A 22,453-nucleotide genomic window follows, 5' to 3' on the forward strand; every position below is an offset into this window, starting at 1 on the left:
ACTTATCAAGCTTTTTGAATTTTTAACAAGTATTAATAAGATTGAACCAAATTAAACAATATTTACACCTTGTTAAAGTTTCTCAATGCTACTTCTCATCACGCTATCCAAGTCGAAGTGTTCTGGTAATTGGAATTTAATTACCCAACAAACGTACACCTGGTTTAAATAGATTTATTTGTGTGGTCTGCTGACAATTACACGTAAACACGCAGTAATCACATACTGAAGTCTTTTAATTAAACGCTTGTTTGTTTTGAAGACATCATTTCTAATGGTTTATCAGCTTTAAGTGCCTGATTTAAGTTTCTTTGTACAATTCCACTAAGTTTTATATTAAGTACAAATGCTGTCCTTGACAGTTGACATATCCAAATTTTACCTCTTTGGTAATTAATACGAGCAAGTATATTAATCAAATATATTCGTACCCAATCCCACGCGTCAGCTTGGAGTTGCAATATATCGTAACAGAGTAACGATATATTTCAATCTAATATTGGTCGAGATGGTACAACTATCATAATTAATACACACGGCTATACTTCTACACTATATGTGTCATAATAAGCTACTTACCTATACTTACTTATGTCATGGTGCAGGGGTTATTGGTAAGTTGGTATTTGTTTTTATCCGCATTGAACTCCTTTATATTCCTTTCAACACTTTATTATAGTAATCTTTTAGCTACAAATATTTCCATAAGTAAATTTCCATGGTGTAAAGGTTATTGACGCGCTGGAAATATTTCGTTAGCTTATAAAACTTAAAGTGTAAACGGTAAATCTTATTTTCTAAATGCAGTTAGAACCAAGTGACAATAACTTTGTCAGCTTGTTTCTAAGAGTTTGCTGTCTGCAGACCGTGTCAGTACTTGATGTTTAGGTTTTTGTAATAAACCCCGATTTAGTGCGACTTTTTCATTTCTCCCAAAATCTGGATATTACTTTAGTTAGTTTTTATATATTGTATGCTTTTTGCAGACACAATTTTTTACCTGGTCAGAATTAGCTGACAATGACGTTAAATCTACGAAGCTTGGTTTTTATTGTGGGTCAAAATGCCCGGTTCCTTTTGTTTGCCAAACACATTTAAAGGCTACATTCATTTTATCTGTTTATCATATTTGTAAATTTATCTGCTTTAGATGTTACCTTAGGAATGCCCACTGTATTATTGGCTTTAATTACACAAGAACATAATGATAGTTAAGGATAGTAATTATTGGTAAAGATGGGGAGGTGATGTTTAACTTTATTTCAAAATGTAAGCTAAGGAGCGCTGTAAAAGCTCCAGCTCACGAACAAGCTTGAAGATTGTTTACAATTGCAAAACAATTAAAATATACTTACTAAGCCCGACTATGAGTATGTCTGAAAAGCATATTTTAAGAGTTATTTCAGCTCTTTTCCTTTTTTAAACTCTCTCTGTCATTCGTCCAATTGATTTGGTGAGCACAGTAAAATTAAATACTTTCTGAGGAGCATAGTCTGCACATAACTATCAAATATGTCTCATTTATCAAATAAATGCTTATTACTGATTGCATATCGGCAACTTCATTTACAATTGTTTAACTCTGATGCTTAAGTCTAGTTTATTTTCATTATTATGCTGGTCTTGTCTTAATAGTTTATAAGTTAGTTCGATACTATTATTGTATTACAAATTTATCGTATTCTTGTCTCTTAATTTCTTTTTCTTTGCTCACAAAACAATACTCTACCAAAGGCAGTTCCATCACACCAAATGGGACATTACCTGCTCATCCCACTTGTCACCAGCTTACTTCAACTCAACACTGTTCTCGCTAGAATAGAAAAGGTAAGTTCCGTGAAACTGTTCAACAAAATTAACATCCAGCACATAAAATGTATTGGAAATACATTAAACTTTGACACTTATATTTAACGATAGTTGCACCAGTGAAGTGCTTCTGATACTAGTGAAGTGTCAACTGTTGTCCTCTAATTATCAATAGAGGAGAAGAAGCTTACAATATCAGTGATATTAGTCATATTCCACTAGTAAAACTATCCAGCATATAAAATGTATTGGAGATTAGAATTCAAATTATCATTACTTTGATATTTTAGCTTTCTAGCTAGGAAACAAAGCACTTAACACTGTAGGTACACCTACCTACTTAACACTGTAGGTACACCTACCTACTTAACAGTATTCAAAAAGTGTTTAACACTCGTCTAACACCTGATTATAGTCAATCAAACTGAATATTTAAAAGTTTCGATATTATTATTGAGTTATTAAGTGTTAATCTGCCAATGATATTAAACAGTGGTTTGTGGTAAGGACGATAAACATGATACAATAGTGTTCCTACCCTACTCGGTGTATCATCTAATTCTTGAGCAAATCGTTAAATTCCAAACAGCTAGTCGAGCTGAATCTGGGATACCATACTTTCCCAAAACTGACGAATGTTTAACTAAAACTAGGGTAAGAGGATGAGAAGTTTTCCTAGACGAATAAACAAACGATACCAGTACCTTTGTGTCTACTTCATAAATCAGCACCTCCTCAACCCATGCCGCTGCGGGCACGCTAGGACTAATACTACGCGACTTAGTCAGACTTTCTGACTTGTTAAAATTGTTAAAATTCTGTCATTTCTCATCCCAGGGTCAAGTCAAGGGCGCTCTCTGTTGACTGTTCCATGATGTCCTCATTTGTTCACTATACTGTTGGATTTTGGTAGCTCGTTCTCTCTCTCTCTGCTTGACTACTGTTCTTTAAACCCCTTCCACACTAGACAGCGTATAGGATTACTGTTTAACATTGTTTTAGTAGTAAAATTACCATATTAGGGCATCACGTGAAGTAGTAGATTTAGTAGACCTGTCTGCCTGGTGTAAGAACTATATCAGAAAGGTATAAGAATCATGGTACATACATTATCAGTATAGTTTACTATAGTGTTGAAACTTTGAAGAATTAAGAATTAACATTGTCTCCTATAAATCATACAGAATTAGAAACAAATACACAGGATTATGACACCTTAAATCTTTTTTTCTCTATATTATGTTGTATTAGTGATGATTGAGTCTAAAAGTTTAAACGTGACCAAGTATTGGAGGCAAGGTAAAGTTAGTTATAGTAAGGCTTGAGTGGGCCTCGCATTTGACAGTCCTGTCCGGAGTCTGAAATGGTATATCTGTTTTGGTAATTTATATAGTGCCCATTTGTTGCCTCGTCTTATTTACTTATCTACATGAGACACCTGCATTTTGTAAAGCTCGTTTCCATGAGTTGCTGACTAATTACTACTACTACTACTACTACTACTACTACTACTACTACTACTACTACTACTACTACTACTACTACTACTACTACTACTACTACTACTACTACTACTACTACTACTACTACTACTACTACTACTACTACTACTACTACTACTACTACTACTACTACTACTACTACTACTACTACTACTACTACTACTACTACTACTACTACTACTACTACTACTACTACTACTACTACTACTACTACTACTACTACTACTACTACTACTACTACTACTACTACTACTACTACTACTACTACTACTACTACTACTACTACTACTACTACTACTACTACTACTACTACTACTACTACTACTACTACTACTACTACTACTACTACTACTACTACTACTACTACTACTACTACTACTACTACTACTACTACTATTACTACTAATCATGTCAAATTTAAGTTTTACGCCTTGTTAGACCTTTAGAGGTTTGACACAGTCACGTGTCAAAAATCTGCATCTCCTCCCCCCAGAATCTACATCTTCAGCTTATACGAAATAAATAGACTTAGTCAGTGTCTCAGAGTATCTATCTGAGTCAACCTTAGGGCTAAGAAAGCGACATTTGCAAAAAATTCCTCTGAGTATTAATACTTGGTCCCTGGATTAATGTACGTGGGGTAACTAACTGGTTTTTTTTATCACCAGAGACTTTTTCAGGTCAAGAATTAATATTTCCCGAAATCAGACAAGGAATGAAATTCCAATTTAATCTTTATAACATTGGTAGAATATTTTCTTAGACTTTACCCTGTTTCTGTCAACTAGGCGAAGGTGTAATTCTGATAAAAAAATTTACACGGTCTGATATTGACATCGGTGGTAAATTCTAGCTGGTGCTCTTCTGGAATCATTGAACTTGGAACACTGATTGTGCTAATTCAACCTGGCAACGCAGTAAAACTTTAAAAACGTACAGAGTCAATTAGTTCAATTTCCCTCTAGTCGAACTGCAATGATGTAGAAAACTTACAAATATAGGGACGTCTAGAATTAGTATTAGAGTATTTATAGGCTAGTTAGGTATGCGTTAGGTACAGAGTAAGTATTAGAAAGAAACTGAACGTTGACACGACTAGGCCACGTCAACTTTGTAAGTTTCAACTTCTTTTCCTCCTCTCCTACACTAACATCTGCTCCTTCATAAATATTAACATCTGGCACAATTCTACAGAATCTTGATAAATTTACTAATGTTTTTCTACAGAATCTTGATAAATTTACTAATGTTTTGTAAACCCCTATAATAGTGCTATAGTGCGAATAAATGTGCTTTAGTTGAGAAGTACATTAAACTTTGGCACTATTTGATGATAGTTGCACCAGTGAAGTGTCTCTGATACTAGTGAAGTGTCAACTGTTGTCCTCTAATTATCAATAGAGGAGATGAAGCTTATAATATCAGTGATATTAGTCATATTCCAGTTGTAAAACTATCATCACGTTTATTTAATGGCCCTGTTAATTCTACAGGTGTCCAACGTAATGTCAGGTTTTCTCGGGGTTTGTCGGTATAAGTGCAACGTTTTTGTCATATCTGGCTCCAAGTAACCTGATCGCATATGATACACCACGCATTTTTGTAGTAGTATAATTGCTGAAGCACAAGATAGTAAACATGTATTATTAAGAAACTAGATAGAAATCTATCAATGAATGTCAGTCTTTGGAGGTCTCTCGTATTGATCGTGTTTCTGATTCCGGTCTTATCTACTAAAGCTATTGGTCAAAGTGATCGCTTCAAGAAGGTAAGTTGGAGAGCAAATTATAACGTGGCACTTTATCATTTCTTTGTATTTTAATTAAATAATTTTTTTAGCCATTATACTTATTTTGAATTACTTGCAAAATCACAATCAAATTCACACGTTGGTGCAAACTAAAATGATTTATCGAATTGTAAGGTTTTTCAATTTGATTTAAAGATTTAACGAACAAATCATATCAGTGATGAGATCAAATAAATTGATAAAATCCCATAATTCATTAAAATTTCAACGATCAGTCAGATGGTTTGTGACATTACAAAGCTGCTGTTAAGTGTTAACTGTAATTCAGTCGCTAATTCGTATCACGTCATCTACAATTAACAGTACTGATACCAATCAGGCGAGATAATTACAATTACCACACTTTAATTATCGAAGGTTAAGAGCAATTTAGTTTCTGTTAGGAAAAACCTGGTTATATCTTTGTAGGCAGTTTTAGTCTTTCGTCAGCGTCTGACGGTTAATTAAGTTAATTATAGGTTAATTACCTTACAAGACATTTTTGTGGCGGACCAATGTGCGACGACCGAAATTTTGGCGGTCCGAAAATATGGCGAAATTGAACAAAAACCGTCACATTTCGGACGTCACAGAAAATAAGGGTATTTTTCATCATTTTGTTTTCTGACACAAAGGAAATTCAAAATTTTCTAAAAATCGGTAAAATCATGTTGAAACAAAATGAAACTTATAAATCGATTTCTTCATCTTCCTCTAAGGGGTCCGGCTCGAATCTTTCAGTTTCACTTATTGAGTTTGGTATTAAATTGTTTATCTTGACTTAGTCTATAAGACGTTTATGTTAGCACATAAATGTAATTTATTGTAAATTTAAAACGTATAACTTGACATTAAATTCATCATGGAATATTGTGTTTATTTGTCCCACCATCATATCACTAACTTTTCAAGAACAAAATGAATCGATGAAGCCACAATTATTGGAATAAGCTAAAAATAATGCGACGGATTCTATTACGACGACCGAAATTTTGGCGGTCCGAAAATATGGCGAAATTTCGGGAAAACCGTCGCATTTCGTACGTTATAAAAATGTCTTGTAAGGTAAGTCTGACAATTATAATTAAGTCTGCACTCCGCAATTTTGTTTCAGTCGATATCTCGCATTTAAATCAAGCAGTCTTTCTACCCGTTCAGTGATATTTAGCGATATGAATTTAAATTCGTCTGAATTGTTATGATTCAAATATGTGTGGTACTGTTAGTCTTGTGTCTTCAAATAGGAAACAGTTCTCTATCTTACAAAAAGAGTGAAGATATTTGGGGATATAATCCTGCTTTCGTAAGTTCCTGCAGCTGGTGTGACATTAGTGTGACATTAGTGTGACATTAGTGTGACATTAGTGTGACATTAGTGTGACATTAGTGTGGCATTAGTGTGACATTAGTGTGACATTAGTGTGACATTAGTGTGACATTAGTGTGACATTAGTGTGACATTAGTGTGACATTAGTGTGACATTAGTGTGACATTAGTGTGACATTAGTGTGACATTAGTGTGACATTAGTGTGACATTAGTGTAACATTAGTGTGACATTAGTGTAACATTAGCTGTGATTAGTGAACATTATGTGACATTAGTAGTAACATTAGGAGACTTATGCACATTAGTGAGATTAGTGTGACATGTAATAAGTAACATTAGTGTGACATTGTGTAACACTTAATGTGACATCAGTGAAATTAGTGTGACATATGCGACTTATGTGACTAGTTGAATTGTGACATTGTCAATTAAGCCGTTCATTCTGTGGTCAAACTAATTTTTTCATAAACCCTATCTTGGTATCCGTTCAATCACTTGTATTCACCAGTTTGGTAACTATTCGAACCTATCGGCCATTATTGACGCATTATTAACCTGGAGGTCTACTCAGGTTAGCTTTGCGTCTCAGACCTTAAAGGTCCCATGTTTAAGTTTAGTATCTTCCACCACGGGATACTGTAGGATATGACAACTTTTAAATGGGGCATGTGTATAAAGCATCTCTGCAGGTGTCCGAGATGAACTGTTTCGGTGTTGAGAAACTTCGCTGTAGAAACTGAATAGAACCAGTAAGGGTGTCAGTCAAACTCTGCTGCTACTAGATGATTGTAGAGCGTCCAGTCACACTTCAATAAAGAGTGTGGCAAAGCTAACCCGGTCCCTGAAAAGTGGTTACTGGAGGAAGAAGTGCCAGGAATTCTCGTTATCAGTGTGTCCTCGTAGTCAGAGTTGAAATCCCTAATTCTGTCTTATCACGAGCCTGTGTCTAGCGTGTGTCAGCCCTTACGCATTAGCTGTCTTAACTGAAAAGACCTGAAAAGTGGTTACTGGAGGGAGAAGTGCCAAGACTACTCATTATCAGTGTGTCCTTGTAGTCAGGATGAGCGAATTGGAATCCCTAGCTCTGTGGTGGGTGACTTCGATGGGACCTGAAAGCTGAAAGAGAATTTCCTGGTGATTTAATAGCTCTTAGAGCTAGGTATCTGTGTCTAACGTATCGTCATTTGTGTGTGAACTATCTTGTAACCTGATATCTGAAAGAGAAATTTCCTGGTGCTTGGTAGCTGTTAGTGTTGACTTCCTGGTTCCTATGGGAACTTTGGGTTGGCAAGTCCCAACCTTAGTACTCAACAAGAGAGCACACCACCCGTTAGTGCCAACCAGGCCACACCACGTGGAGGTTCGGAGAGGATTTCGTGACCCGTCGCTAATTCGTATCACGTCATCTACAATTAACAGTACTGATAGTGATACCAATCAGGCGAGATAATTACAATTACCACACTTTAATTATCGAAGGTTAAGAGCAATTTAGTTTCTGTTAGGAAAAACCTGGTTATATCTTTGTAGGCAGTTTTAGTCTTTCGTCAGCGTCTGACGGTTAATTAAGTTAATTATAGGTTAATTAAGTCTGACAATTATAATTAAGTCTGCACTCCGCAATTTTGTTTCAGTCGATATCTCGCATTTAAATCAAGCAGTCTTTCTACCCGTTCAGTGATATTTAGCGATATGAATTTAAATTCGTCTGAATTGTTATGATTCAAATATGTGTGGTACTGTTAGTCTTGTGTCTTCAAATAGGAAACAGTTCTCTATCTTACAAAAAGAGTGAAGATATTTGGGGATATAATCCTGCTTTCGTAAGTTCCTGCAGCTGGTGTGACATTAGTGTGACATTAGTGTGACATTAGTGTGACATTAGTGTGACATTAGTGTAACATTAGTGTGACATTAGTGTGACATTAGTGTGACATTAGTGTGACATTAGTGTGACATTAGTGTGACATTAGTGTGACATTAGTGTGACATTAGTGTGACATTAGTGTGACATTAGTGTGACATTAGTGTGACATTAGTGTGACATTAGTGTGACATTAGTGTAACATTAGTGTGACATTAGTGTAACATTAGTGTGACATTAGTGTAACATTAGTGTGACATTAGTGCGACATTAGTGTGACATTAGTGTGACTAGTGTGACATAAGTGTAACATTAGTGTGACATTAGTGTAACATTAATGTGACATTAGTGTAACATTAGTGTGACATTAGTGCGACATTAGTGTGACTAGTGTGACATTAGTGTGACATTGTCAAATATATGTGCCGTTCATTTCTGTGGTCAAACTAATTTCTTTCATGATCCCTATCTTGATCCGTTCAATCACAATTTAGTTCAACCAGTTTGGTAACTTTCTGATACCTTATCGGACCTTATTTGAACGGACATTAATTAAACGCTGGAGGTCCTACTCCTAGCGTTCATCTTAATGTCCGTTCAAATAAAGTCCGTCCGTTTAAGGTCCGTCCAAGTTAAAGTCCGTTGAGATTTTTTCCAAAATTATTCCACTGCGAACTCATGTTTAGGATATGACAACTTTTTAATTTCATTTAATTGTAATTTTTATCATCGGATTCGGACTAAACTATATCATTGGATCAACGAAAAACGAGTTATTGTACAATATAAATATTCTAAGTATCACATTATGGCATGATCACTTTCTTGATCTTCGGCTTCCTCGTTCACTTCTTCGGAGTTATTATTTACCTCCACATCTTTTAAAAGTTTACACTGAAATGCAGGACCGAGGTAGTCGAATACAAAATTGTTTTCAAAAAGCAGGTATTACTGATATGATGCTTTAAGCATGGAATATTTAATGCACGATAACCCATATTTGAGGAAGATGACCTGTGATATGATCATCAAATCTGGTCATATTTCGTATCTGTTGTTTATACACAACTTCCATAATCAAATACACTGATCTACAGATATTTTGACATTTTTTACTGCTTAACGACTGCCTTTCTTGCTCATTCATGTATGAAAAATTAATTTACAAATTATCTGCTAAAATTTTAAAAACGCCAAAAAAAATATTCATGGACCCTAAACAGATTTTAATCAAAAATTCAAAACGTTAGATATTTCTTCAGTTTCAGGGCTGTTACTATGTGTGTTACCATGGTTACTATATTTTCTCTATTTCAGGGCATCTTCTGTGAGGCATGCGATTTGTTGAATATGAGATATTGTTACGAACAACGGTGTGACAGGTCCCACTTTTGCTACAAGACAGAAACTGCTAGCGGCTGCAGTAACCCCTATATGCACAAAATACAAGAATGCAGGTGTTTTTTGATCTTTTACTTTAACCATTAACTTATATGCACAAAATACAAGAATGCAGGTGTTTTTTCATCTTTTACTTTAACCATTAACCAATCTTTTACTGTGAACAATTCATGTTTATTGTTGCCAACTTGTATTTTATTAATTTAAAAAAATGAATTATCTGATTGCCTAAGTACAAATTTTCTTTTCAGGAATATGCACAGAGGAGACTGCTGTTTTGCCAGACAGGATCTCCATGGAAAGAGATTTAATACTACGCAATGTGCCCACCATATACCTAAAGTAAATCTAAGCTTTAATGTTGTTACTCTAAAAGTCTTGAATAACGATCTGAAAAGTATCAGGATCCTAAGGATCCTAAGGATCCGATTCTTTAAAAAGTATCCTGCTAGATTCTCAAAAGTTAATTAATTCCACCGTGTTTATAAGAAGATAACACATCATAGCTAATAGCTATTCAGATATTAGTTACCATGGCTACCACATTTTCCCTTATAAGGTCATGTGCCACTCATGCACCAGGATGGGAGGCTGTAAACCAATAAGCTGTGGAACTGGAAACCTCTGTTACGCTAACAGGTGAATACCGTGATACTTGAAGGTGGTCTCAAGCTGCACATGTCGCTCTCAAATCCAACGATAAGCAGTGACTTTCGGAACTTGAAACCCCCTTAATTACTACTGATTTGTTTACCATCGATATTGTTTGATTGTGCCGTAAAAATAAATAACTGTTTTATTATTACTTTATTAGTAGAGGATACAGATAGACACAGATTCTCAGCTATTTCATAGTTATATGTGAACTTTTCTTGGTAACCGGAATTTTAATTGGTCGGACATAAGACATTACGTAGACGCAGAGTTGTCAAATGTCCACGAGAAATGTGATACCTAAAAGGTACCTAAAAAACATACCTAAAACACATACCTAAAACACATACCTAAAACACATACCTTAAAGCTATACAACTCTTATCAACAGGTTTGAAAGTGGCTGCGCTAATACATCCTCCTATGAGGAGTGCAACTTTAAAAACGATAAATGCTGTGAAGGGAGAACTGCTTTAAGAGCTTGGAATGCCACACAGGTTTAAAAAATCTTATTCATGGTATAAATAATGGAAACATGAACTGAACATATTAAAATATTAGAAAACAACCAGTAGAACAGTAGAAGTACATCCATTTATAGCTTAAATAATCACAGAGGTAGAAAACTAACCGAGTACTAACAGCATGATAATAATTTATAGATTTATTTATTCATTAACTCTCCCTCAGTGTCAAGCAGAACCAGCACCAGTCTGTGAAACATGTCCACCCCAGAGAACAACAGGAAGGTTAAAGGACTGCTCCTCTGCGTCCTGCCCGGGGCTGTGTTTTATCAAGCAGTTCAATTTCACCAGAGTGGAGACGTCGAAACCTAATTATACTACAGGTTTATTGAGTGTTTCATTGAGTGTTTTATTGAGTGTTTTATTGAGTGTTTTATTGAGTGTTTTATTGAGTGTTTCATTGAGTGTTTTATTGAGTGTTTTATTGAGTGTTTCATTGAGTGTTTTATTGAGTGTTTTATTGAGTGTTTTATTGAGTGTTTTATTGAGTGTTTTATTGAGTGTTTTATTGAGTGTTTTATTGAGTGTTTTATTGAGTGTTTTATTGAGTGTTTTATTGAGTGTTTTATTGAGTGTTTTATTGAGTGTTTTATTGAGTGTTTTATTGAGTGTTTTATTGAGTGTTTTATTGAGTGTTTCATTGAGTGTTTTATTGAGTGTTTTATTGAGTGTTTTATTGAGTGTTTTATTGAGTGTTTTATTGAGTGTTTTATTGAGTGTTTTATTGAGTGTTTTATTGAGTGTTTTATTGAGTGTTTCATTGAGTGTTTCATTGCGTGTTTTATTGAGTGTTTTATTGAGTGTTTTATTGAGTGTTTTATTGAGTGTTTTATTGAGTGTTTTATTGAGTGTTTTATTGAGTGTTTTATTGAGTGTTTTATTGAGTGTTTTATTGAGTGTTTTATTGAGTGTTTTATTGAGTGTTTTATTGAGTGTTTTATTGAGTGTTTCATTGAGTGTTTCATTGCGTGTTTTATTGAGTGTTTTATTGAGTGTTTTATTGAGTGTTTTATTGAGTGTTTTATTGAGTGTCAATTTTGGTGATGAGTATCGTTTATCTCGTGATCAATGTAAAACAAATTGTAATTGCCAAGTTGTTTTCAGAAAGCAAACATTATTACAGTTGTTTATATTGAAATAACAACAAACCATCCTTCCTCAGAGCCAGAGTACACAAAAGGAATATTGTGACTTTTAGATGTAGTTGACTAAAACAAAAGAAATGACTTGTTTTATTGAAAAAGTTATTTATTTATTTATTAACTAAAGAATCCCATCAGAGTACACAGAAACAGGCTGCAGTCCCTCCCACCTTAACGTACAATCCTGCAACAGCACCCACCAGCAGTGCTGCACTTCACACAACAGCACAGACTGTTACCATAATTACCATCCTAACACTGCCTCAGCCGAAGTGCGATTCTTCATTGCCTTCTTTCTTATACTGGCTATCATGGGGTTCGTGCTGTGCTTGTGCTTCTCGGACAGCGACGACAGATAATATACGACACACGACAGATAATGTACTTACTTTGGGCGATCATCGATCGAAATCCCGTTCACTATCTTCCTCAAAACTTCTCGATCTCACATAGCAGAACAGATGATTTGATACCTGACAAGGAAATGTGTTGTTATTCATGTCATCTATAAACATCAGAAGATAAAGGACATACGGGTTCATTGTATGCGTTCTTTCCGGAATGTTCCAACTGAGACAGAGAGACTAAGACTAGAATCGTGCCCCAACTGTGCTTACCCAAAACATACCCTAACTCAGCCTCAACCACCGCTCAATATTAGTGAAGTTTCGAGTGAAATGTTTTGGGTATCATATTTTGATTCATCATTGATATGCACAGAATGGACATGAAGATAATGGACGTATGGGTTCATTTTATGCGTTCTTTCTTTGGTGGGTACAACATTAGTGAAGTTTCGAGCGAAATATTTTCGAATATTATATTTTCAGCATGGATCAAATTTGAAACGACCTTCAGCTAGCAGGATTAAATCTACTTTTGTCGTTTTAAGGAAGCAGCTCTTTTCAGCGTATAACCATTTAAACGAAGCCGTGAGCGTATTCCTGGCGAATCAGACATTATTATTGAGTTATTGGTGTTTCCAGACGTGTCTCTTTTCGAGCTTCTCGCATTGGTTATTATTACTAATTATTGGTGCTAAAATTGTAGTAAGAGCTATACTGTAGTGTAGCGATTTATAATTGGCGTTATTAAGACATTTTCGATAAGTTCAGCCAATCAATATTCAATATTCGCATGGACACGTTCATTGAAGTTTGAGGATATTGGTAAATATTAGTGGCTCTCTTAAATGGCACGATGAGATAAAATTTGTCACACTATGAAACTATATAAACCCTCAATGGTTAGGATAATCGTCTCATCTTCAAGGTAAACTTTGTCACATAACGATATCTTTATCAAATGGTAAGATATAATCGCTTAAATTGGGCCGGTAGTGTGATGTGAACTTTGTCACACTATAAAAACGTTATCATGACCCCTTACTGCCGCGTTAGACCAAATTTTCGAATTTCCAGTTCATAAGATAGTTCCATATGACTATCATCTACATATTTAAAAAATGTATACGAGGGATGTTATTGACTAATTGACATCCTGACAAGGAATGCCGAATAATCTAGCATTATTTTATGACCTGAATGTGTTGGGAATTGTTAAAATATCTTATTATTAATATTATAAGCAAATAAAAACACAGACGGCACAAATAGGTAAACTTTGTTACATATACTTACTTGATACTTGATAAGGTCTCCTCAATCATTCGAGTGGCCTGCACCAAGGAATTGCCGCTTATGTCGTATCATCTCTCTCCAGTGCTTTCGGTTTCCTGCCAACTCTCGGACCTTATCAAATACAATGTCTGGATCTCCTGTGAATGTTACTGCGTCTTCTAGGACACAGGTTCGCCAATTCTTTCTTGGCCGCCCACGTGATCTTCGGCCGTGAGCAGGGGTCCAATCAAGTAGATACTTTGGTAGCCTGGTGTCCGGCATTCTAGAAACATGTCCAAACCAGCGAAGACGGTTGGCACTGATGTAGGTTATAACCGGGTTTATTCTTGCCCGCTCCAACACTTGAACATTGCTCGTCCGGTGGAACCACTTAATTCGAAGGATTCTCCTCAAACAGTTTTGATGAAAAACTTCGAAGCGATGTAGTTGCTTTGAAGTAGTGTTCCAGACTTCGCTTCCATAAAGTAATATTGTTAGAACCGCTGCAACATATATCCGTATTTTGGTGTTAGTTTGGATATTGCGATTCTTCCAAATATTACCGAGCTGATTGAATGCTCCTGAGGCTTTCTGGATCCGTGCAGACAAGTCCCGGTCAATAGTCCCATCACTTGATATAATCGACCCAAGGTAAGTGAAGTTGCTGACTTGCTGGATAGCCGTGTCTCCTACTGTAATGTCCACTGTTGATGCTTCAGTATATGGCCTCTGTGATGTATTCTTGCCGATGGCCATAACCTCTGTTTTCTTCGCATTGATTCTGAGGCCAGCCTGAGCCGCATACTTGCATAAAAGATCAGTCGTCTCCTGGAGACCGTCCTTGGTGTTGTCCATGATAGCCAAATCATCTGCATAGTCAGTATCCAGGACGACCGTATCCTGACCAGAGCTGGTGGTAGCTCTCTGCAGCACTGCCCCGTGTGACAACACTTTGTTATCCTCAGCCCGCTGCGCAGGCAGGTTGATGCAAACATTAAAGATAGGTGGACCCTGAATATCCCCCTGCCCAGAACCAGATGTAACGTCAAACCACTCAGAGAGCTCGCCATTATGTCTGACAGCGCTGACGGTGCCGCAAAAGAATGCTTGCATTATGCGAATGTATTTACAAGGCAAGCCATAATGACTGAAAGCTTTCCAGATAAACTCCCGATTAAGTGAATCGAATGCCGCTTTAAAGTCAACAAAATTTATGTAAAGGGGGAGATTAAACTCAATGCTGTTGTGAATAATAGTACGGAGCGAATAAATCTGATCTATGCAAGACCTGTTTTTCCTGAACCCGCACTGATTCTCTCGGAGCAGTTCTTCAAGCCCCGCATTCATCCGTCGCAACACTATTATCTGATAGAGTTTTGATGCCGTGGAGCGTAGGGTAATACCCCTGTTGTTCGAGCAGTATGATGTATCACCCTTTTTCGGGACAATAACAATGATACCCTTAACCCAATCCTCTGGCACATTCTCTGTCTCCCATACACGTGCAAACAGTTTCTCAAGCCTGTCTAAAAGACCAGGAGCCCCATACTTCAGCTGTTCGTTGGAAATGTCATCAATTCCAGGGCTCTTGTGATTCTTCAGACTCTTTAAAGCTTCAGAGATCTCTGTTCTACTAGGGGGTATATCACTATCACTCAGATACGGAAAACATGGTGCGACCTCTAGACTGTCTAGGTCTGAAAGGTCCACGTCTCCTATCTGCGGGTTTAGTAGTTCAGCGAAGTGCTCACCCCATCGTTTTCGTTGAGCAGCGGGGTCAGAAATCAACTTCTCGGTTTTATCTCTGACAGCAGTTGACTTCCGACTTTTCTTGCCTGACAAGGACTTGATCATCTGCCAGACCTCTCTCTGCTGACCGTGTGAAGAAGCTGTTTCCAGATCGGCTGCAACCCGTAAAGCCCAGTTCTCATCGTCCTTCTTGCAGCTCTTCTTAATACGCTTATTAGCAAGAGAATACTCAGATCTATTGAATCCATCACTTGGGCATTTCTGCTTGACCTTACTCCGCTCCGTGATGAGATCCTTTGTCTCTTGTGATCCTTTGTCTCTTGTTACATATATTTGTATAATATCTCAACAATCAACATAATATCTCAACATTGTGAAATTGAGCAAATATTGGTATACCACCCTAAACACCCTATATTACGTACTATGGATCAATGAACACTATTGCAACCACGCACCGGTCCAATCGAAGTATGGTTATCATTGCTTCGAAATTGAACCTATTTGATCGAAACGGTTTTTCGCCGATAACTCGCCAGGGGAGCATTCTAACCTTATGTCATGTGGGGTGATTCGGAATCAGCATTAAACAATACATCGATTCATTGATTCAAGTTGGTGGATAATTTCGATTATTAAATGATTTTAGATGATTATAGATGATTTTAAGAAGGCGCAGGTTATATCTCCACCGAAAACTGAAGAACACTCCCCAAATTGCGTGCATTACAGCGTAACTCCTTTCAAACTTCATGAATTGAGATCAAATCTTTTGCAATGTATTTAGAATCAATATATGCACTTATACAAATCAATTTACTTGGAATATTTTTGAAAGAGAATAACAAGCTCAAAAACTGTCTTATTTCTCCGTAAAAATACAGGGTGGGCCAAAAGTTAGTGTACATACGTTAGGTCTTATACCTCCGCCGTGTTTTATATTTGAGAGCTGTTCCTTTGCAGATGGCATACTGTACTTTATACTGGTTCGACTTTGAGGATTCCATCGTCAAAATTTGAAAATTCGAATATTTTAGACCACGCCCATTCAATATTAAAAAACTTATATTGTTTTCTCTGAACATGCTAAACGCCTAAATTTTTCAGAGACGGTAGATTATTAAATGTTGCATATGATGTGAAAACATGAGGCAAAACGGAATAGAAATGACGAAGTTATCAAGCATTTTCTGTATCTCGTTAACAAAATTGACTGGGTGATAATGTGACACCGTGACACGACACCTTAATTGGGCACCTTTAACAATTCCCAAAATGTTTAACGGGGTGGTTAACGGGGTCACCTATCACACGTTATGAATAAACTCGTTACGCTTCATATCTCGGTCATCTGAGAAGCTACAGTTCTAATTTTTTTAGGACAAACGTAATTCGAATGGCCAAACACAATTAAATAAAATTTAGCTCGATCCGACTATCCAAACTATCAAATAAATGCAAAAATGAACCTTCATTCGAAAAGAATGAACTCGAATATTTTTCGATTTGACAAATTCCTCGAACCAGTGGTGGTAGTAAGTCATACCAGGAAGAATTTTTTTCAATTGGGCACTCATTAACTGAGCTATTAAGGCCAACGTATGTCCACTGACTTTTGGCCCACCCTGTATATAATCTGCGATATGGACACGTTTATTGAAGTTTGAGGATATTGGCAAACAAAAAACTAGAGTTTTCGACGATAGTGGCTTAATTTTAGCATCTATTAATCTAGCGTGTTCAGAATCGACACACTGTTACAGTTGAAATGAATCAAACTGAACCTGCAAATTCTACTGTTTGTGTTATCAGGTGTGTGGGAGGACAAAGTATAAATGTGTAATTCTGTAATATATTTTATACTCGATGAACTCTCCCCTTGGAACGGCTAAAAACAAATAAAGAATTTACCAGATAGTGATCAATTTTAGATCGTATGATGGAATTAAAATATCAAGATTTTTAGAAGTTAATTTGGAAAATATTTTTTTGTTTTATATATGTTTCTACAAATATACATGTTTCTACAAATTGTTTTATTCGACTAATCTCTTCAAATTTCATTCTGAAATATGAATATACGTTTTTTTTAAGTCTCTGTTATTCAACTACTTACAAAAATTTTAATGACCTTGAATTGATCAAATACAATGAAACCCCGATTTAATTCGCCCCGATTTACTGCAAACACCGGTTTACCGAGACCATCTCCTTTCCCCCAAATAGCTGGCTTAACATGCATAATGTAGACAAACAAAACCCTGATGTAGACAAACAAAACCCCGATTTACTGCAGATGTTTCCTTTCCCCAAACTCCGTGGTAAATCAGGGTTTAACTGTGCCTAGTTAAAGAAATAGGCTAAATACTTCAGTACAGAACGCTCCAATTGGAAAAAATGTACTTTAATCAACGCACGAGTTAGAATAAAGAGCTGACATTTTGAGTCCTTAACAATAATCCAGTAAAATTAATTAATGATTTTAGATAATTATAGACATGAGTTATTAGAACTTTAGAACAAAATTATAACACATCAAAACAGGGACATTCGATGGTAGTCATCGAGATATGAGTCTTAATTCTTAAACCCCAAGAAACCACGGAGAAGAATATATATTTTGTAGGAAAGACCTTACTAATTACTAGTGAGCTCTCGTGAAATTAGAAGACTACATAACATAAATAGACGGACGAGTTTCGAAAGGTTAAATGAAAAGTAACAATGCTTCTGGACGTGTAAGAATTCAACTGAGCTTCAGACAGTGAAAGACTAGGGATGTTTTGAAAATATAGGAATCTATTTTTCTGTGACTTTCAGTTACTACTATATTATAACTGTTTGGATTATTGCTACCATCTTATTTCCTCGGTTTTTGGTGTTAACACAATAATCAGTTTAATTACAATTTTACCAAGTTTTACCTAGTTTTTTACAAGTTCGTTTAGATTCAATGGGGGGGGGGGGGTTCACCCTGATTTTTGTGAAACTTGGTTTTCGAGATAGCAGTTGACCAACAAACTAGTACCGGGTGACCGAACTTTTGAGGGGTCCAGGACCCCAACCGCGCAAACGGTGCCCGCGGGAAACCACGCCCATATTTGGTCCCCAAATTAGGCCCAATTTTAGCAAATACCCCGAACAAGCCCAAAACCCTGATTTTAAGGTGCTCTACTTGTAGCTCTTAGTGGTCCCCTGAAACTCGTGTATGAATATTCATTCAGATTAGACAAATATGACTTGTTATGAGCTAAACACTAAATATGACCATATTTGGGGCATAACACACCAAATTTATCGATTTTTGTTGGCCATAATTGGTCTAATATCAATATTTTTGAACGAAATCAACTTTTATAATGATAGTAAGCCTAAACTACACATTCTCTATGATTATCAGCTCAATATCTACCTAACTGATGATTTCGGTGTCAAATAATCGCAAAACATTAACAAAATCCCCAGATCGTCAGTTCGCGATATTTGCGAAACTGATTGGCGCTCAAAACAAAAAAACTCAATATAAATAGGGTTTCAATATTTTTCATGATTTTTTATTCAAATGAACGTTGGGGAGAAAAATTGCCTCATGAACTTAAGTTTTGTAGTGGAATTTTAAGTTAGGCCTTTAAAAAAATTGGGCGGCCAAATGCAAATTCTGAAATTTGCCGGGCAGTTTTCAGATTCGATCGCCAAATTTTTTTAAAGGCCTAACTCAACATGAATTGCGCCCGTTGTTTCGTTTTGGCGGACGCTAGATTTCCATGTCACATTTACTATAAATTTAAGTATAAAGCCTCAAATCAGCTCTCTTCAATCCTCATAAATTAATAATGTATAAATTATGCATCAAATACGAAAAAATTCAGTTCAATTGCCTTTAACTTAACTTGTAACTGTAATTCAAGAAATGATCCAGCAAGGTAACATACCGGGTACAAATCAATGCCCTAACGCGTGCCACGTACAAATTGGGCGTATTACCTAATATAATATATACATTACAGCATCAAATACATTAAAACACAGTCGCGCGCGCGCATCATGAATCACAGGCTATCTATACATCACATCTCCGCATAGCAATCCTCCGCGCGCGAAACGATTTCGTTGCTTGTAAACGGACGGAAAGTAAGGAACACGACATAACTCAGACCCCACCTACTGCAATCTCCAAAAATCCACGTTTTTCTGCAAAAACCTCCATCAGTAACCTTTCACTATTTGCTTTTCAAAAGGGTGAAAAGGAAAAAATCGATCAAATTTGGTGCGTATGCCCAAATATGGTCATATAGTTTTTACTTTTTAGCTCATAACTCAGTCAGATCATTTTTGTCCAATCTTATAGAAAATTCAATATACGAGTTTCAGGGACCCACTAGCTACAAGTATAGCACCAAAAAAGCTGGTTTGGGCATGTTCGGGGTTATTTGGCTAAATGGGCCTAATTTGGAACCAAATATAGGGCGAGGCTGCCCCGCGTGGGCACCGTTGGCGGTTGGGGTCCGGGCACCCCCTCAAAAAGTTCGATCACTGCGTCCTAGTGTATCTCGAAAACAAGTTTCACAAAAAATCATGGTGAAACCCCCCCCCCCCCCCCCCCCCCCCCCCCCCCCCCTTAAATTGACACACGCAACAAATGTATGTACCAAAAAATGGGCAATTCGCTTTTCATCTTTTCCTGAATACCAAAATCTTAAAATCATAAGAAAGGTGATTTAAATTATAATAATATTGTTCAAATGTTTAAGTTATAAATGTGTTGTTATCTAAAACACAAAGAAAAATTCCCATTGCATAATGTTAAAGATACTTAAAGATGCAGAATGTTTTATCTACTACGATGTCCTGATCAACTTCCTCTCCTGGAAAAGAGAACAAGGCAGTAAAGACAGAGTGGTATCCCAACAAACACTGCCTGCATAATACGGACCCAGTTGAGTCCTTCAATCTTTGAGTGCTTACCCGGCCTGAAGCGAGCGTGTTTAATTTATTTAATTATTAATTAATTATTATTTATTGTGTCTACAGTTTGAGATTAAGTATGGTAAAATAACACGGATATACCATCCAGCGGTAGTTGAAATAGTTTTGTTGGAATATTCTTCTTACAATATATAATATCAATTATATAGGTCCACTTGAAACATTGCCAGGGAGATCACATAAATATTTACGATAATTTTTGTCGTATTCAATGAACCTCGCTTCTAGTTTCAGTGTTCGATTAAGATTTAATGGTAATCGTTTTAGTGATAATTAATTAATTAACTAATAAAATGCGATGAGTTGACTTACACTACACAATCAAGTGGGGCACTATGTAGGCCCAGTCCCAGACTAAAAGCAATCAGTCCACCTGAAATAGAAATAATTATAATTACAGTTGTCGAAAAAATTCATAAAACACATTGCTTTTGATATCTATATTCTAAATGTGATTTAGTTAATGGGATTTAGTTCTGGGTTTTAACATGACCAACGTGTTCGATCACTTTACACGACTACACTCGAATGTTGAAATTTGTCTAGAGGAGCCCGGGCAGTTTTGACCAACTAGATTATAGACGCAATCATCCTAAATGACACGGACTTGAAATTATTACTGACACGTTATTTCAAAATATTGTTATGATCGCGTGACATTACCACATAATTGTAAGCGATAGGTACAATTTCTCGGTAGGGTTGGGATTCGGGCATATTCTGGGATAAATTATTAGGCTAGGGTTAAGTTTATTGGGCCAGAGTAGAACGTTAAAAGGTAAGGGTCCGTCAGAGTCACATTGGAGTCACGTGTTAATATAGGTCACGTGTTAACAAGTGTAGAGTGCTGAATAAAAACTATCATCTTACCAATGAAAGAGATGAAAATGTCCTTGCAGTCCAAATATTTGGAGACAAAGACGACAACAAACATGGCCAGCAGGAAGAACCAGAGAATAAGTCCTTCACCATTACCTCCAACCTTGCTTACTCCCAGGCACTCACTCCCTGAATTTTAGTTAGGTTACTAAAGTAATTTATGGAGAAATTTAGTTTATATTTTCATTGGAACATTGTCATCATCGAGTCCATTCAGAAAAAAATCTGGAAATTTATTGAAAGAATCATCGGATGAGATTTAATAAAAGTACCACGTCTACATACTTAATCAATTAATTGTTAGTTAGGTTACAAAACCAATTTATGGAGAAATTGCTTGTATAGTTGCAATTAAAACTTGATTATCCTGTAATGGTAAACCGAAATATCGAGTCATCACGAATTCCTAATTTCCCCCTCAAAAATATACCTTTTAAGCTTTATATTATATATATCAAAAGTCCGGTTAAATTCAGATTTTAATTTCTATACTTAATTAGGGAAATCGCTTACTTTTTCCTGCTAATTAGTTTAATAAAATATCAATACACTTCTGGTTAGCTTTACTTAATCCTATATATAACAAAAGGACACTTAATCAAGTGAAAGTGAAGGTGAAAGTGAAAGTGAAAGTGAAAGTGAAAGTGAAAGTGAAAGTGAAAGTGCAAGTGAAAGTGAAAGTGAAAGTGAAAGTGAAATTGAAAGTGGAACTTACCTTTGATACCCAGTATCCGTACGCAAAGAGCATATCCAAGAGTGGAAAGTAAGATGAATATCTCGTCAGGTAGATAATATTTGATCGGTTGCATGATGCTAGTTACGTGACAATATACTATCTAAAGAAATTAAAGTGAAATTATGAAAAGAGACTGGTAAATGAAGAAATGATTACTTCATAATAAACCATAATTGGTAATCGAGGTACCTGTTGCATTTGCAATGGTTGATATAATTTATAATGTTGCGACACCGAAAATATAGTATTCATGAAATTATAAACAGTATTCATAAATTCACATATCGGCAACTTTAACCAGTGCGAAAATCTCAATAAACCGATAACACGAACATAGCGACACTAATTTTTCAGTTTGTATCAAATTTGTGTCGCTTCATCGTATGACGGATAATACTATATAGTTCGTGAACAAGTAGATTGTTTGATTGATCGGGAAGCCAATTAAAGGTTATATTTAGAAAACAATA

At 36.1% G+C, this 22,453-nt stretch overlaps 2 protein-coding genes across 2 annotated transcripts in view; one reads left to right on the forward strand and one right to left on the reverse strand.

Moving 5' to 3' along the window:
• The first annotated feature begins 4,983 nt into the window (after nucleotides 1-4,983).
• LOC134823903 (uncharacterized) lies at nucleotides 4,984-13,344 on the forward strand. The gene is made up of 7 exons (XM_063835501.1): nucleotides 4,984-5,079; nucleotides 9,611-9,750; nucleotides 9,946-10,036; nucleotides 10,254-10,333; nucleotides 10,740-10,845; nucleotides 11,039-11,195; nucleotides 12,153-13,344. Exons 1-7 carry the CDS (start codon nucleotides 4,984-4,986, stop codon nucleotides 12,371-12,373), a joined length of 891 nt encoding a protein of 296 aa, XP_063691571.1. The 3' UTR covers nucleotides 12,374-13,344.
• A 6,656-nt stretch (nucleotides 13,345-20,000) lies between these two features.
• The window catches only part of LOC134824574 (uncharacterized), a 36,511-nt gene continuing 34,058 nt past the window's right edge, over nucleotides 20,001-22,453 (reverse strand). The window contains exons 2-5 of the mRNA XM_063836483.1: nucleotides 21,963-22,085; nucleotides 21,239-21,376; nucleotides 20,681-20,741; nucleotides 20,001-20,352 (exon numbers count right to left, since the gene is read on the reverse strand). Coding sequence (XP_063692553.1) covers nucleotides 20,235-20,352; nucleotides 20,681-20,741; nucleotides 21,239-21,376; nucleotides 21,963-22,056 — 411 coding nt within the window. The 5' untranslated portion in view covers nucleotides 22,057-22,085 and the 3' untranslated portion in view covers nucleotides 20,001-20,234. The remainder of the gene's footprint in view (nucleotides 20,353-20,680; nucleotides 20,742-21,238; nucleotides 21,377-21,962; nucleotides 22,086-22,453) is intronic.

This window comes from Bolinopsis microptera, chromosome 12 (genome assembly GCF_026151205.1).
Source record: "Bolinopsis microptera isolate Bmic1 chromosome 12, MBARI_Bmic_1.0, whole genome shotgun sequence".
NCBI classification, from domain to species: domain Eukaryota; kingdom Metazoa; phylum Ctenophora; class Tentaculata; order Lobata; family Bolinopsidae; genus Bolinopsis; species Bolinopsis microptera.